This window comes from Labeo rohita, chromosome 19 (genome assembly GCF_022985175.1).
Source record: "Labeo rohita strain BAU-BD-2019 chromosome 19, IGBB_LRoh.1.0, whole genome shotgun sequence".
In the NCBI taxonomy this organism is placed as follows: domain Eukaryota; kingdom Metazoa; phylum Chordata; class Actinopteri; order Cypriniformes; family Cyprinidae; genus Labeo; species Labeo rohita.
The window spans coordinates 15,374,347-15,391,303 of NC_066887.1; the positions used below are offsets into that span (position 1 = coordinate 15,374,347).

The 16,957-nt window shown below is 37.2% G+C and overlaps 1 protein-coding gene across 2 annotated transcripts in view; it reads left to right on the top strand.

Moving 5' to 3' along the window:
- Positions 1 to 16,957, top strand: part of thsd7aa (thrombospondin, type I, domain containing 7Aa) — a 151,082-nt gene that overhangs the window by 40,438 nt on the left and 93,687 nt on the right. For both annotated transcript variants that reach the window (XM_051136946.1, XM_051136947.1), the window contains exon 2: positions 15,505 to 16,441. In XM_051136946.1, the coding sequence (XP_050992903.1) occupies positions 15,505 to 16,441 (937 nt within the window). The remainder of the gene's footprint in view (positions 1 to 15,504; positions 16,442 to 16,957) is intronic.

Below are 16,957 nucleotides of genomic sequence, written 5' to 3' on the forward strand. Positions count from 1 at the left end.
CAATCATGTAAACCCCTCCGCCCCCTGCCCCGTACTCTAACTAATGTCATTAATCTGAAGGGCATGCATCCTGAAAGATTTCCTTCACACTTCCCTTCCTTTCACTCTGCATCTCTGTCTGTCTCTATTTGCTGTTTCTCCGTCTCTTGCTTTTGTTCCTGTCATCTCCTGTTGTATAACCAGCGTCTGCCCACTAAATAATTTAATTTACTTTGATGACTATTGATTGACTTAGATCTTTGAAGCCTATTGTATCTTGAAATGATCTTTGAATGATACAAAGAAAAAAATGAAGTAATTTATGTTTTTGAATATTTAGATTCTATCTAAAGCCTCACATGTATAGTTGCGGTTGATCTGCCACACATCTTCATTGTGCACAGGTGTTGATGTTTAAGATAATCTTAGAACATCTTGAAGGCTTCCAGCATATGACCTCAAATAAGTCTTGCTTCTCCTCCAGAGCCCAACTGCCTCTTGTTCATCTTGCTGCAAGCCTCTTCTTAATTACCCTTTCAAGATTTGATTATTCTTCTGTTAGAATTAGATAACAGCAGCTGTTTATAATGAAAACTGTGTGGCTTGGGACTTTACTTTAAATGGAGAGCGAACAAAGAGTTTCAGCATAAAACAAAGAAGGATGTCTTTACTGAAGAAAAAAAAAACTAATTGTTTTAAACTTTTAATTCTAAAATCTCTATTTTTGTCTTGCTTTAAAAAAATCTTCCATTATCATGATATTATATTGAGAGAATAATCAAAATACTAACTTAATGACATTTTCATAATCAGAGCTGACTGAAAACTACTGCGTGCGACTATGAAAAAAATATTTAGGAGCACCAGTGCGACTGAACCGATCAGCTTATTTGCGTTTGCGCTGAGGGGAGCTTTAAAGGTTCTTGCTTTTGCAACGTTTAGTAATGTATCACAGGCACATTACATTGTCTGACTATAAAACTATTGCCTGGTTTTGCTCAATTTCGTCGTCAAAATAGTTTTGAAACAAGTCACAATTGAGGCGCTGTGCATCTACATTCAAAAACAGCGGTGTTTCGTTTATGAATGAACGTGTTTTTTAAACGAATCTAGTGAGTCAATGATTCAATTTCCCATTCATAAAGACAGTTGCTTCATTCCTGAATGAATCAGCCTTTCAAACGAACCTAATAAATGAATGATTCAGTGATAAAATCAGCGACTTGCTGCCACCTACTGTCAGTTTTAGTTTCATTTTAAAGTATATTTTCAGTTATTTGAATCATTTAATATTTCTATATTCAAAATGTTATATTTAAAACATTAATCTTAACATAAATGTATGAATTTGATTGCACACATACCACCTCTGAGCCTCATTAAACATGAAAATACACCTACAAGCCAATTATTTTTTTTAATAATGATTTCATTTGATTGTTAACTTATTCTACACTGTAAAAAACAATTTGTTAAGTCAACTTTTTTAAGTTCAGTCTACTCAAAAAAAGTTTATTCAAATGTTTAATATTGAAATATTAAATTATACTAAGTGACAACGTAGATATTTGAGTTTAATCAACTTAAAATTTTAAGGCAGCTGGGTTACTTACCCATCTGTTAAGATTAGCAAACACAAATATCTAAGTTGTTACTTAGTCCAACTTAACATTTCAAGTTGACTAAACTTATTTTAGTTGACTGAACTTAAAATTTTAAGGCAGCAGGGTAACAAATTATTTTAAGTTGACTCAACAAATTGTGTTTTTTATTTTTTACAGTGTACTGGTTCTTATTCTGTTGTTTTAATTAGAAATTTTGAAAAGTTTATGAAATATATATTTAAAAAATGACATAAAAGATGACATACTTTTAATAAAGTTAGAAAAATGGCATTACAAATGTAAAAACAAAATTCCCCTGTAATTCACTTTAAGGAGTCAAATATCATATCATAATGGGAAGGCTCATTTTTGATCAGATTTTTTGATTATTGATTAGAAGGTGCTCCTGAAATTTTGACTGTGCGCCTAAAGAGAACAAGTGCTCCTAAAAAGAAAAATAAACATAGAGCCCTGAAAATGATTACTTATGTTGCAAATTTGTTGGAAAAAATCAAATAATTATGACCGAGTATCTCATTATAATAAGAAATTTTCTCACAAAGTTTCTCATCATTCTGAGATGTTAAGTCGTTATGTGAAAGTTTATTATAAGATGTAAAGATTTTACTGTATGTGACAGTTTTATTATTGTGAGACATTAAGCCATTATTACATAAAGTTTCTCATTACTGTGAGATGTTAAGTAATTTTTTACATGAAAGTTGCTGTGTGTTGTGATAAGTCATTATTATGTGAAAGTTTCTCATTGTGATTTATTTTCTTAACCAAGGCAGAAATAGGCTTTTGAGAAAATAGTTTTCAGGCATCATGTATCTTTTTAGACCTATTTAGATTAGATGCAGAAAATAACAACAAAAAACATACTGAAGAATACAGTGTTGTTTTACAGCATTGAGTTTGTCTGTGGGTGTGTTTGGATAAAGGAGCCAAAAAGGATCCTTTGTGCCATGCTGTATTTTTGTGTGTGGGCAGCTGAAGCTCTGGCCAGGCACGTCGTCACACCCGTCCAGCTTTAGGTGCTTTTCTATTGTGAGTTCACAGTACAAAATGCTACTGTTCTTTCAGGAACAAAGGGAGGATGTGGCCAGTTCCCTACAGCCGACGGGCACAGACCTCCACCCGGGCCGGACTGATCTGGTGTCAGTTGTGTGTGGCTGGAGATCTCAAACAGGGCTCGTTTCACAGTAAAACACAGATCTCCTGAGGTTTGTGTGTTATTGTAAAATAACAAAGTGTAACTCAATTGATATGGCTGGGGATTTGTGTTGAGAGCTCTGAGACTGTTTGTTTGCATCTGTTTATGAGTGCGTTTGGTGGAGGTTATAATTTACACTTCCTCCGAAGTGGCCTCATAAAATATTTAGATGCTTAAGCCACACTTTAAAATAGTTGAATATCATTAAAACGACAAAATATTATACCATAAGGCATACGCAAATTTTCATAGTAAAACATTTGCTAGCAAATAAATAACTTTTTTTTTTTTTTTTTTTTTTTTTATGTAAAATGATGAAACAAGACAGACACACTGTTAGAAATGAGGAGAAACCAAGTATTTGAACATTTTCTGGTTGTCAGATGTTAATGAATCATATCTATAATGATCCTGTGTGAAATGACTTCAGACTTTATATGTGAAACACTCCTTCAGTATGAGTCAGAAGTTGTGTGTGGAGAAAGCAGTTATGTGATTGGTTCATATTTTGTCATTTTTGATACTTATCACTCTCAAATTGTCAATTTTATTGTAAAATTTAAATGGATAGTTCACTCAAAAATGAAAATTACTCCATGATTTACTCAACCTTAAGCCATCCTAGGTGTAAATGACTTTCTTCTTTCAGATAAATACAATTGGAGTAATATTAAAAATGTCCTGGCTTTTCCAAGATTTATATTGGCAGTGAATGGCTGTTGAGATTTTGAAGCCCAAAAAAGTGCATCCATACATTATAAAAAGTACTCCACACAGCTTCTGTGGTTAATAAAGGCCTTCTGGAGTGGATTGATGCATTTGTGTAAGAAAAATGTCCATACTTTAAACTTTATAAACCATAATTTCTAGTTTTCGCTAACTGTCATACGCATGTTCACAAGAAAGTGGTATTCCAGATGATGACGTAGGTATAGCATAAGCTCCGGTGAAAAGTGACGAACGCAGAGGAAAGAGCAAAACAAAACACCTGTCAAAAATTTAGAAGTACAAAGCGAGGACTTGTAAAGAAAAATGAGGATTTCAATATAAGCCAAGAGGAGACTGGTTTTCCTTTGCTGTAAACAAAACTTGGTTCTCATGAGACTAGCATATTCTCACCGGAGTTTATACTATGCCTACGTCCTGCATCCTACATCCTACGTTGTCAACCTGTCATACGACAGTTAACGGAAGGTAGAGATTACGGGTTATAAAGTTTAAAATATAGATATTTTTCTTACACAAGCACATCGATTCACTTCAGAAGGCCTTTATTAACCCCCTGGAGCATTTTTATGATGGTAGGATGCACTTTTTGGGGCTTCAAAATCTCAACACCCATTCACTGCCATTACAAAGAAGTGCCAAGACAAAAAGAAGAAAGTCGTATACACCTAGGATGGCTTGAGGGTGAGTAAATCATGGGGTAATTTTCATTTTTGGGTGAACTAACCCTTTAATGTTGCATGATAGATAGCTGTATTATTGAATTTCTTCCTCTTTACTATTAATTATAGCACACAAAAATAACTGAACATCAGCGGATATGTTGAACAATTCAGTACTTTTTAACCGTGGAAAGACTTCAACAGCTTGACTTTTCAATTTTTGGTAAACTGTTCCTTTAAGAGCTCTATTAAGACTTTTTGCGACTACAAAATTTTATTTTATGCACCTCTGTTCTTCATGTAACATGTCATGTTGTGAAAGGTGGCTGTTCACTGACAGCTCACGCAGGTGGTCATACCACCTCTCTGTGTGAGTTATTATGAACACAGCCTTTCCTTGCCACTTACATACACTTGCATACACACACTTGCTCAGTGGTGAGTGATAAATGTGTGGCCGTCTGTGAGTTAGATGGCATTCAGCAGGGGGTAGGAATCCCATCATGCTTCTTGCTCTCTGAGTGAAGTGGGCATATTTTCCATTGGCCAAATACACTGCTCAGAATCACTCATGCAACCTTTCAGACATACACACTCACAAAATTCAGCTATTGTATTTTTTCTAGCTGATTCCAATGATTTATGGGAGTACATGTTCTTGATATTGTGAGGCTCAAACCTATTTAAAAATGATGATTCAGCTTTTTCAAGTTGGCCTGTTATTACTGACCCTTAGAATAGAGCAAAAAGCTGTTTTTGGTGAGTTATGTGTGCGAACTGTATGTGTGTGTGCATGTGGATGCAGTTCACTGGGATACAAAGAAACAACAGCACAGATCAGAGTGTTGTTTTAAGGGACAGGTCACTCAAAAATCTAGTGTGAAACTAGATTTATTTAGATCTAGTTTGTGTCATGTTTGAAGCTTGAAAGCTTCAGTGCCCAGATGTTACAATTGCATAAAAAAGAGCAGCATGAACATTTGTCAGAAATTCTCCTTTTGTTTTCCACGGAAGAAAGTCATATGAGTTTGACAGAATGACTGACATCTTTTCTTCGTCTATAAGCATTAATTATGTGAGAGTTCTCACACATTGTTACGTGTTAGATTCAGTCTTTAAAAGCATCTAAAGCCAAATTCTAAAACGCAATGGCCTTAAAAATGATTATGAGATGCTTTAAAGTCATTTTCGCCCCTTCCCCACAGTGCAGTTGATGATGCTGAAAAGAGCGTATTCACAACAGTTTGGCACGCATTCATGGGCTTTCACAAGCTCTATGCAACGTTGCACGACATCCTAAATGAAGCGTGTAATGTCTCATACTAATAGCAAAGAACCTGCCGCTCAGTGAACTTTTATGAAAGATACATGAGTCATTTTAAATTCCTAGTATCGCTTTTCTTACTCTTACTTTAAGCTGAGCAAATGGCCTTAGAATAATATTTTTTGCACACACATCGTCCGTACTTCTCTTCTCTTCTCATTTATTTTTCCAAGAAGGAAACTAGCTTAAATTCAAGATTTAGTTTTATCAATAATTCAGCTTTTTACCTTTGAACCGTTTTCCTCTCCAAAGTGTGGGAGACCTTGACCGAGCTCAGTGCGGGCTGAACTGAGAACAGTTACTCATTTTGATAGGGAACGTCCTTGAACAAGGCAGAGACAGATACACAAACACTTAAGAACTTGCATCATTTATTGAACGAGTATTTCTTTTCATAAAGTAAATCTTTTGTCATATTTGAAGCTTTTTGGAGCGGGTTGTAAAGCATTTTGTTTTGGAATAGATGAATAGATAGAAGCAGACAGATAAAGCAGCAGGGTTGCAGCAGTTATATGGCATTTCATGATAACATGATAACATACAGTAATAATTGAGATATTGCTTGACTCATCCAAATTGTAGGACTTTATATGGAAAAAGTCTAGTAATTTAGAGTTTCAGAAGAGATGTCAGTAAAATCTCACTCTGTGTGCTCAGGTTTGCCAAGATAACACTAGAAATCAAATGATTTTTCATGGTGCTATTTAATGTAGTCAGAAGGTATAAATATAAAATATATTACAATAGAATATAATATTATATATATGATGATCTATGATGGTATAATGATCAAATTAGTGTATTTTCTTTACGGATGTGCATGCCCGAATACCGTGTTCTGAAAGGAAATGGTGTGTACTCGTGAACCCCTAAAGGGAATGAATACGAGATGGGAGGAAAGAAATTCAATGCTATTTCTCGCAGTTATACTGTATATAAACTGCAGGCATCTGGGAGCTTTTGAATTTTGAATTTTTGAATGCTTTTGAAGATATATATATATATATATATATTTTTTTTTTTTTTTTTTTTTTTTTTTTTTTTTGACTTTTATCTCGCAGTTCTGAATTTATAACACGCATTTGTGCGATATAAACTTGCAATTCTGAGAACATATCAGTCTCTTTTTTTTCCACCTCAAAATTGGACTTTATAACTTGCAATTGCGAGTTTATATCTCACAAAGTCAGAATTGCGAGAAAAAAATCAGAATTGCGAGTTTTTATCTATTTCTCAGAGTTGCGAGTTTATATCTCACAATTCTGACTTTTTCTCGCAATTACGAGTTTGTGTCTGTTATATCTATATAGTCAGAATTACAGGTTTAATTCTCAGAATTGTGAGTTTATATCTCACAGTTCTGAATTGTGGAATAAAAAGTCGCAATTACCTTTTGTTTTTATTCAGTGGTGGAAACGGGCTTCCACACCCTACTCTGTTTATGTAGTAAGTAAAAATTTAACCATGTCCCTTGAGTTTTCAGTGCCTTTCAGCTATTATTTTTGTGTATTTTCTAAGGAATTTTAGGAGAAATGTAGGACAAAACTGAGACCTACAAGAAACAACAGTGAATTAAGTCTCCTGAGATATAAAAGAGCAACCTCCGAGCAAATATGTAAAATATTCCTCTGGGCAACCCTGTGACATGCAATATATCCTTGAAGGAGAACAATATGAGTTTGGGAATATTGCCTCTTGTATGTCTTCTCTCTTTACTTTAGCATGTGTATGTTGCAACACTGCAAAATGAGTGACTTCCTTGTGACTGACACTGTACAACATAAAAAATGCTTTATAACCAATTATGATTCAACCAGGAAAAGGAACACAGTCAAATCCAGAAGTCTGTGTAAAGGGATTTGTGGGCAATAGACTCTGCAGCAAGCTTTGGAAAAGCCTTGGTGTGTCTACTGTGATCAAAAAAGAGATTCGACATGAATAAGAAAGAGGGATAAAAGATTTTATGACTCCTATATGGATATCTCGGGTGTAGCAGATGTCTTGATATTAAATGTGTAGGTGAGAGTGTCAGCTGTTCGCAATATTATTAGTTATCAGCACAACTTCAATATTTCTCTGTGGGTAGTAGATAAAACCCGACTGTCCTCATTCGACAGTGATTCTCAGAGCTGACTGAGACTGAGTCTGATAAAAGACTGCAGAGAATTATATCTCTTTTCCCCTCTGACAGCAAATATCATGCAATTTAATGGAATAACATTTTAACTTTGTAATCGTGCCGATCTAAACAATAGTCAGTGGTTGAAACGCGTGACCTTTTCCTGGGCTTTTCCTAGTTCTTCATCATGCGCGTGTCTGGAGCGCATGAATGCAGAGCGTCGGCCCAGCATGCTCCCATTTTCTAAAGCCTCTGTATCCAGCCAAGCTGGTATGGAGCAACATTTCACGCTGTTTTACATTTCCCTGGTAAATGCCAGGTTTAGCTTGCCCACCTGGCACCGCAGGAAATACCAAATTGGGGATGGGGAGAGGATGCAAAAGAGAAGTTATTTTACATACAAGCAGTCGCCCTCCCTCCATCTCTCTTTCTCCTATTCTTCTCAGTCAGACAGTTAAAGCTGACTACTGTACATAATCATATCTGTGAAAAACACGTCTCATAACCTTCAACAATCACTTGCTTCTCTTCACTGAGCTAATGAAGGCCTTTGAGAATTTGTGTTTGATTAAAAATAAAGAATTAAATTAATTGTATAATGGATTTCTTGTACTCATGGGAGAATATTTGTGCTAAATGTAATTGCTTTGAAAAAGCTTCCTTTGATTTATTATTTCAAGAGCTCTATAACTGTTTTGCAATTGATGTACAGTCCATCCATCATTATCAAAAAAAAAAGAACATGTTTTGTTTTTGCTTTGTTTTTTTGACAAATGACTGGCTGATGGGATATTATCCATTCTATTTTACAGCTACCAAAAATACATAAAATAAAATGCAGAATATCAGTACATTAGAGTACTGTATTTACATCAGTACACCAGTTGTGTTGACAGTTTTTCATTGGTGAGTCAATGAATTTGTTTCGAACTGATTCATTCAGGTGAGTCATTGAATCATTACTGATTTGTTCAAAAATGCTGATTCATTTAGGGACAAAACATGTCATTATGAGTGAATCACTGAATCATTCACTCAACTGATTTGGTCAAAGAGATTCATACAAGAATAAAACATTTCTTTCTGAGTGAATCACTAACTCATTCGATTAGGTTAAAAACAGATTCATTCAGGAGCCAAATGTCTTAATGAATGAGTCATTGAATCATTCATGAAACTTATTTGTTTAAAACTTAAAACTTAATTGTGCATCCATTGACTTACTATTTGACCATTGACTTATACAATTTTCATTGACAGAAAAAAAACGGATCAAGTAAACGGAAATATCTTCCTAAACTGTAAGTTACCTAATTTCTTTGAATTGTGAAAAAGCAATGCCATACTTGCAATAGTCTCGCGTAGCCAGACCTTTACATTGACGGAAGAAGGACTGGGAACCTTGGCCGCTTTGAATGGCCAAGGCCTGCCCAAGAGGCCATATGACTGACAGGTAAAGCAACCAATCACGTTTCGTTTTGTGCCACGTCATGTTTAGGGGCGTGGAAATGTCCCCACAATAACAGACCAGTGTGTAAAACTCTAGAACACATCTTCATTCTGTTCAAAAGTGTACACCCTTAATGCATTGTTTTTCCTTCTGATGCATCACTGAGTATTTGAACCTTCTGTAATAGTTGCATATGAGTCCCTCAGTTGTCCTCAGTGTGAAAAGATGGATCTCAAAATCATTCAGTCATTGTTGGAATGGGTTCAAATACACAAAAATGTTGAAAAACCAAAGAATTTTTGAGACCTGAAGCATTTTTTTTTAAGAATAGCAGGCAATTTATCTGTTCAGGACAAATAAGGGACTCATGAACAACTATTGCTAAAAAAAAAAAAAAGAAAGTTTTCAGGTAACAACATGGTATTAAGAATCAAGTGTTTGTCAACTTTTAAACAGGGCCATTTTTATAAATTCAACTACTATTTTCCTCTTTCGGACTATAAATGTATTTATGTGAAATATCTTATTCAGGTCAGTACTACATAAAAAATAACATGCATTTTGTATGATTCCTCTTATTTTGGTAAAATAATCAACATTTTGCAGATTCTGCAAGGTGTATGTAAACTTTTGACCTCAACTGTAGTTTATGGCTATACTATATGCATTTTAAAGATTTTGTGCTGTGAACTTTAAATATTTCACATACTTTTTGAAAATCCAGCATTTAGTTGATCCTGAAAATTGCTTATCGTCACAGTTGTAGACCCGACAGCTTTTTTCTTTCATGAGGGGGTTTGGCATCACAGAATCTTTGTTTCCAGGCGGAAAGTTAAAGAAAGCGGCATATGTCATATATAATTTAACCAATTCGATGACAACTTCGAAACTCCTGAAGTGTTTCCACTTTTGTGTGCCATATGCGTCAGATGTTCAGCCAGCGGTCCATGGGCATGACGTCTGAGGCTGAGACTATACTTGCAGTTACTCTGTTGCTCTGGATATCAGTGTGGCTATAATTATTTTCAGCCCTTAATATTCAAAACAACTTTCAAGCTCACAACTCTCTGAATCGCTTAATTAATTTTTAGAAACTGAGTTGCATTTAACTGAAAACCATGTTTAAATCTATTCTTGTGCCATATGTGTGTATTTGGGGTGTGTTTGTGTGATAGGAGATAATAAAAATCAGTGAGTGGCAGGTGGAGGAGCAGACCGGAAAATTGATGAGCTCTTTTACTGATGCCCTGCGGCAGTAGATCCAACAGCTGGAGCAACGGCCTACAAACAAAGGAGTCTTATCTACCATAAACCTCTCTCCTTTTCCTCTTTTTATCCGTCTTCTGCCATCTTCTTTTCGCTTACTCATTCCCACATCCTTGCCTTTTCCATCTCTTTTCATTTAATATACCACATCCACCGTAACCTTTACGGATTGAAATGAATTTGCCATCTTCCGTGCTTTCTAAACTTTGCGGGCACGGCTCTATCTTGTTCCTGTGATGTGCCGCCCGGTCCTGCATGGTGTTTTGCTCTGTGTCTCCCTGGTGTCCCCTGGCCTGTAGATGACCACATCACCCGGTGACATGCTCATAAATTATTCTGAGCACCTGCAGCTGCAGGCGTTGTGAATGAAGAAGCTCTTGCCAGCTCTCTCTGGGGAGCTCCATTACGCTTCCTCTATAAACACATGCAGTGATATAGAGCTCTTATTCAAGAATATTCCACATTCAATACAACAGTACATGCTTAATCTTCTGAATTTGTGGATTGATGTAAAATAATAATAAGTTTGATTCATTTCTTGTTGATTAAGGATAGAGCGAAAGCTTACTTATAATAGAGGTAAAGATGTGCAAGGTTGTTGAGGATTTAAAAGCAGAAATATGAATGATATTTGAGCTGTGTAATAGTTGAAACCATTATTTTAGTGTCTTGTAGAGTTTATCATTGTCATTGTAAAATTGGATAGAACTTTACACAGAAAAGGTTAGGGATTTTTTTTCACATTAAAATCATGTTAACACACATATACAGTTAAAGTCAAAAGTTTACAGACACCTTGCAGAATCTGCAAAGTGTTAATTATTTTAACAAAATAAGAGGGATCATACAAAATGTATGTTATTTTTTATTTAGTACTGACCTAAATAAGATATTTCGCATAAAAACGTTTATATATAGTCCACAAGAGAAAATAATAGTTGAATTTATATAAATGACCCTTTTTTTTGCTTAGTGATAGAGTCCCTTTTATGTCCAAAACAAGGTTTTACAGAAAAATCCCTCAGGTCTCACAAATTCTTTGATTTTTCAGCATTTTTGTGTATTTGAACCCTTTCCAATGTTTGGCTGTATGATTTTGAGATCCATCTTTTCACATTTAGGACAACTGAGTGACTCATATGCAACTATTACAGAAGGTTCAAACACTCACTGATGCTCCTGAAGAAAAAACGATGCATTAAGAGCTGGGGGGTGAAAACTTTTTGAATTTGAAGATCAGGGTAAATTTAACTTATTTTATCTACTGGGAAACATGCAAGTATCTTCTGTAGCTTTTGAAGGGCAGTACTAAATGAAAAAAATATGTTTAGGCAAATTAAAAAAAATGCACACATCTTCATTCTGTTCAAAAGTTTACACCCCTGGCTCTTAATGCGTTGTTTTTTCCTTCTGAGGCATCAAGTATTTGAACCTTGTGTAATAGTTGCATATGAGTCACTCAGTTGTCCTCAGTGTGAAAAGATGAATCTCAAAATCATAGTCATTGTTGGAAAGGTTTCAAAAACACAAAAATGCTGAAAAATCAAAGAATTTGTGGGACCTGAAGCATTTTTTTTAAAGAATAGCAGGCAATTTATCTGTTCAGGACCAATAAGGGACTCATGAACAACTATTGCTGAAAAAAAAAAAAATGTTTTCAGGTAACAACATGGTATTAAGAATCAAATGTTTGTCAACTTTTAAACAGGGCCATTTTTATAAATTCAACTACTATTTTCCTCTTTCGGACTATAAATGTACTTTATGTGAAATATCTTATTCAGGTCAGTACTACATCAAAAATAACATGTATTTTGTATGATCCCTCTTATTTTGGTAAAATAACATTTTGCAGATACTGCAAGGTGAATGTAAACGTTTGACCTCAACTGTAGTTTATGTCTTACGGCTATACTATTGAAACAATGAGTATTTCACTTTTTTTAATAGGCTCCTTTCACCTACATTGTAAATGCTTCACTGTAAGTATGTGATTAATTGTTGGGTTAATTAACAATGCCACACATTCTGTTGATTGAGTTTAAGTTGTACTTAACCCACAAATTTCTTTAAGGTTATGTTTTGAGTGTTTCATGCAGACATGTTCACTTGTGTGGAATTTTAATCTTCCTCCTTGCTCTCAAAATCGAATTGCTCTTGATTTCCCCAGAAAATTAGTGTTTACAGTGGCTAACCATGTGACAAACTGCCCGTGGAATAAGTCGGAAATTACTCGGCGCTAGTTTTTTATTAAATCAGAATCTTGTATTGAGAATGCTGGTGAATATCTTTTTCCGGTGTTTGAGGTTATTCAGTTTGTGGTGGCTCCATCTGTTGTATCCGAAGCAGTTTCTTGTGGTCGGTATCGATCTGTATTGACCTGGTCCTTGTGGTTGCAGCTGTAGGCTAATTTAGCCCGCAGCTTCTTCCGTTGACATTTACATCGGCCTGTCTCGTCCTTATCGAGTGGAGTCATAAAGCAGGGCTTCAAATGGCCTTCATTTCTCTGAAATAAATCACCCTTTGGCCCAAGCACTTTCTAAGACAGGTACCAGAGCGCACAATGAACCACTGTAGGCAGAGAGAGAGTGCTTTTAGAAAAGATTATTTGTGAGAAGATCTCAGTCGTGCTTTGCAATCAAATGAAATGACCTCAGGTGATGGTTACGGAATATCGTGAAAATAAAAAATATGAGAATAGAGATGCAATATAACACTTCATCACTTGATATAAAATGCTTTTTTCCTTCATGACCTCAGCAAATTGTCAAACTGAATTTCAGTTCATCTGTCAGCTCGCTTCGATTTACTGCTTCAGACTGTGTGCTTATGTCTCTAGTGCTCTATAGAGACTGAAAAATTGGAAGATGCAGAGGAAATGGGAAGTTTAAGGGTGTTACTTTAGCTTAGAATAACCTAAGCTCCTTAAACAAAACAAAAATATTACTACTAGACTAATGATTCATGGTTAGGAGGATAGATCACCCAAAAATGAGAATTCAGTCATCTTTTACTCACTCTCCTGTCATTTAAAATCTCACTCAGTGAGGTCTAGTGTTGTTTTGGACTTTTTTTTATTATATGGACAAAACAGTTGCTTCAGAATGCTTTATTTTGTTTTCTGCGGAAGAAAGTAAATCATACAGGTTTAGAATAATTTGAGAGTGAGTAAATGATGACAGAATGCTGAAAACCGACAGAAATTCTATACGAACCGTCCTTAAGAGTGTTTTCACGACACGTGATCAATCGGCCATATTGGCGGCACTGAACGTATACAGTGCCACTGAACCAAACAAAACTTACATATTTGACTGATTATTGCTGCTGAAAATGGTCAATTATTGAGGAGTGCAATAACCGTCTGGGGAACAAAAGGCGTTTGTGGTTGATCAAACTGAATCAGGATTTTCAGGGCATGAATCTTGACAACATTTGTGTTTTTTGTGTTTATTCTTATCATTTCCGGTCCAGTAGTTGAAATAGTAGGCTAATATCTTAATTAGTACTACTTGTACGTATCTTTACCACCTATTAACTTTAGTTTGTCAAAATATTTGTGCTCTTTCCTGCTTACTAAGTCATTCTCCAAACGATTTAGCTGCTTCCACACGTTTTTTTTTTTTGTGTGGTTTAGACCAGTAGTTCTCAACTTCAGTCTTCGGGGCCCACTGCTCTGCACATTTTGTATGTTTTTGAATCTGACACACTCAGTTCAGTTCATGGATCCAGAGATTGTCTTACTATAGGAAGATGAGAGGGTGTGTATTACTTACTGTTGGAGAGAGTGTAACGGCTAACTTGGATCACGTATCCTTAATAACCAATCACATTACAACCTGGACAACACTGAATTTCAGAGTTGTGCGACACTCAATCTTCGTTTACGGATACCATAGGAATGAATACGAAGTGCCGTAAGCTGAATCCCACTTGTCGCAAAAAGTCAGTGACTTGTCTTATAAAACAGCATTTTTAATGGTAAACTCTAAAAATAGTTAAATCCAAAAGTATTGTTTAGTGTAAAACATGTTGAAGATTAGCAGATAGGCTGTCGATTCATTAAATAAGCCGTTTCCTCTAAAAAGCTGTTTATTCAGCATAGTACAGCCTCTCCTCCATTGACATACATTTAAAAATGTATGCCTCGGGTCTCCTTTTCCATGTACTGCCAGACCAGAAGGGTTAGCTTTAGCCAATGCGCTTTTTCGGCTAATGGTTGCAGGTTTGCCTTAAAGTGGCTTTGATGGATCTTTCTCCTAACGGGCTAATGATCTGAATCAGGTGCGTTAAATGAGGGAGACATACAAAATGTGCAGAGCAGTGGGCCCCGAGGACTGGAGGAGTGGACCACTGGTTTAGACAGCATAAATTAGCAGAACCACGTATTTAGTAGTACATTAACCATGCAATCTGTGCTGTTGTTTACTTTCGAGTATCGCCAATATGGCCGCAAATCCTGGTAATTTACCGAACCGTGACGGAAGTGCAAACTATTAATAGTCAGCTATCCATTGTCCAGCAAAGTCTCTGGGACTGACAGTGGCAGATGTTGGAAGTTGTCAGATTTGATGTAGTAAATTATCAAATTAAATTAACAATTTCATATGGACTAGAGCGCTTGAATTGGTCCCTCAAGCAACTGTGTAAAATGCAACTCAGTGTTCTATGTTGTACTTTTTAAGGGTAGCTCCCAATTAATATTCATGAGCTCTTGCCTTTTTGTCATGTCAAAACCAGCATGAGTGGGAAGCCCAATTTTTAAAACAACATGACGGCCTCTTTCTTTCTTCTCCCTATACTCTGTGGCCCTCTCCACACAGATGTCTCTGGCACGCTGTGAAATCCATCAGTAAAATCAGCTTGCCTTCACTACCACACCTCCCTAGAGTGTTTTGAATTATAGAGACCCTGGGAATACAGGAATATTGATTCAGACAATGGGTATTTGACTCCTCCTGACTACCCATGTCCTGTTTTTAACTCTGTTTAAAGTCTTAAGTGCATGTAGGCTGCAGACATTAATTATGACCTGCACAGGAAGTGAAACCTGAGGCAATCGGGATATTGAACATGAGCGCAAATCAAGACTGACGTCTGTTCATGAGACTTTTACTGAATTTTAAAGTTGTGTCCTTTGTCTTCATTTCTCTTTTAGGGCCGTGGGGTAGGTGCATGGGTAGTGAGTGTGGTCCAGGAGGAAGTCAAAGCAGAGCAGTATGGTGTGCCCATTCTGAGGGCTGGACCACGTTACACACCAACTGCCAGCAGTCAGAGCGACCCAGCAACCAACAGAGCTGCTTCCGGGTGTGCGATTGGCACAAAGAGCTGTACGACTGGCAGCTAGGGGCCTGGAATCAGTGCGTGCCAGTGTCTATGCGTAGTGCGGGCGTGCCAAGGCCAGCGGTGTGCACTCGGGGCGAAGAGGGCATCCAGACACGGGAGGTGGGCTGCGTGCACAAGTCGGATGGCGTTCCTGCGGAAGATGCCATCTGCGAGTACTTTGAGCCCAAGCCACGGTTAGAGCAGGCCTGCCTTATCCCATGCCCACGTGACTGCGTAGTGTCCGAATTCTCTCCATGGACGTCCTGCTCTAAGAGTTGTGGGATGGGCTTGCAGAACCGTTTGCGATGGGTTCTTGCCCCGCCCCTTTTTGGCGGTTCGGCTTGCCCCAACCTCACAGAGTTCCGTACCTGTCAGCCGGGCCCCTGCAAGGGTGAGGAGAGCCTGCACAGCCTGAGGGTGGGACCTTGGGGCCCCTGCATGGGTTCGCCTATACGACAGGCCCGAGAAGCCAGAGAGCCCAAACCTGAACGGAAAGCAAAGCGGGATCGGCAAGCCAGGCAGGAACGCCAGGGCAAGCGCCGCAAGAACAAAGAGAAAAAAGAGGTGAAGGAAAACAAAGGACAACGTGTGAAGGACAGGGTCAGAGTGAAGGGAAGGATGAGGGATCCTGAGACCCGAGAGCTCATCAAAAAGAAGAGGACGAGGAATCGTCAGAACCGCCAGGGGTTGAAGTTCTGGGACCTGCAGGTGGGATACCAGACCCGGGAGGTGACGTGTGTTCACCGAAGCGGAAGCACAGCAGCGCTCAGGTCAGCCTCGACTTCTTTACATGTTCATGCATGATTTGGTTATAAAATTGTTATTCTTTCAGAGGCTCCTTTCTGTGTGGGGAAACTGTGCTTAAGTTTGTTAATATATTGATTGAATGTAATAGAAGCTATTGTCAGAGCATGGCGCAGAAGACACATACCAAATTCTGTAACAATACACTAATGTGTTTGTAAAAAATATCATTTTCCGACAAAATTTAAAATGGCCGACACGCAAAATGGGGTATGGTTCGACTCGGCATACTCCACCGAATCTAAAGAGACCAGTTTTGATTTTTGACCAAATCATTCAGAAGTTATAATCAAAATAACCATTTATCATATCTCCTGACTATTAGGTGATGCTGTGTCGAAACTGTGCAGGTAGCCTCAGGTCATGGTTGTTATAACACATACCATGTTTGGTCTCAATACGCCAAACCGTTAGATATAACCTCACATCCATTTTTGCGGGCTTTTCGTCAAATTCATTCGCACATTGTTCGAGAATGGTTA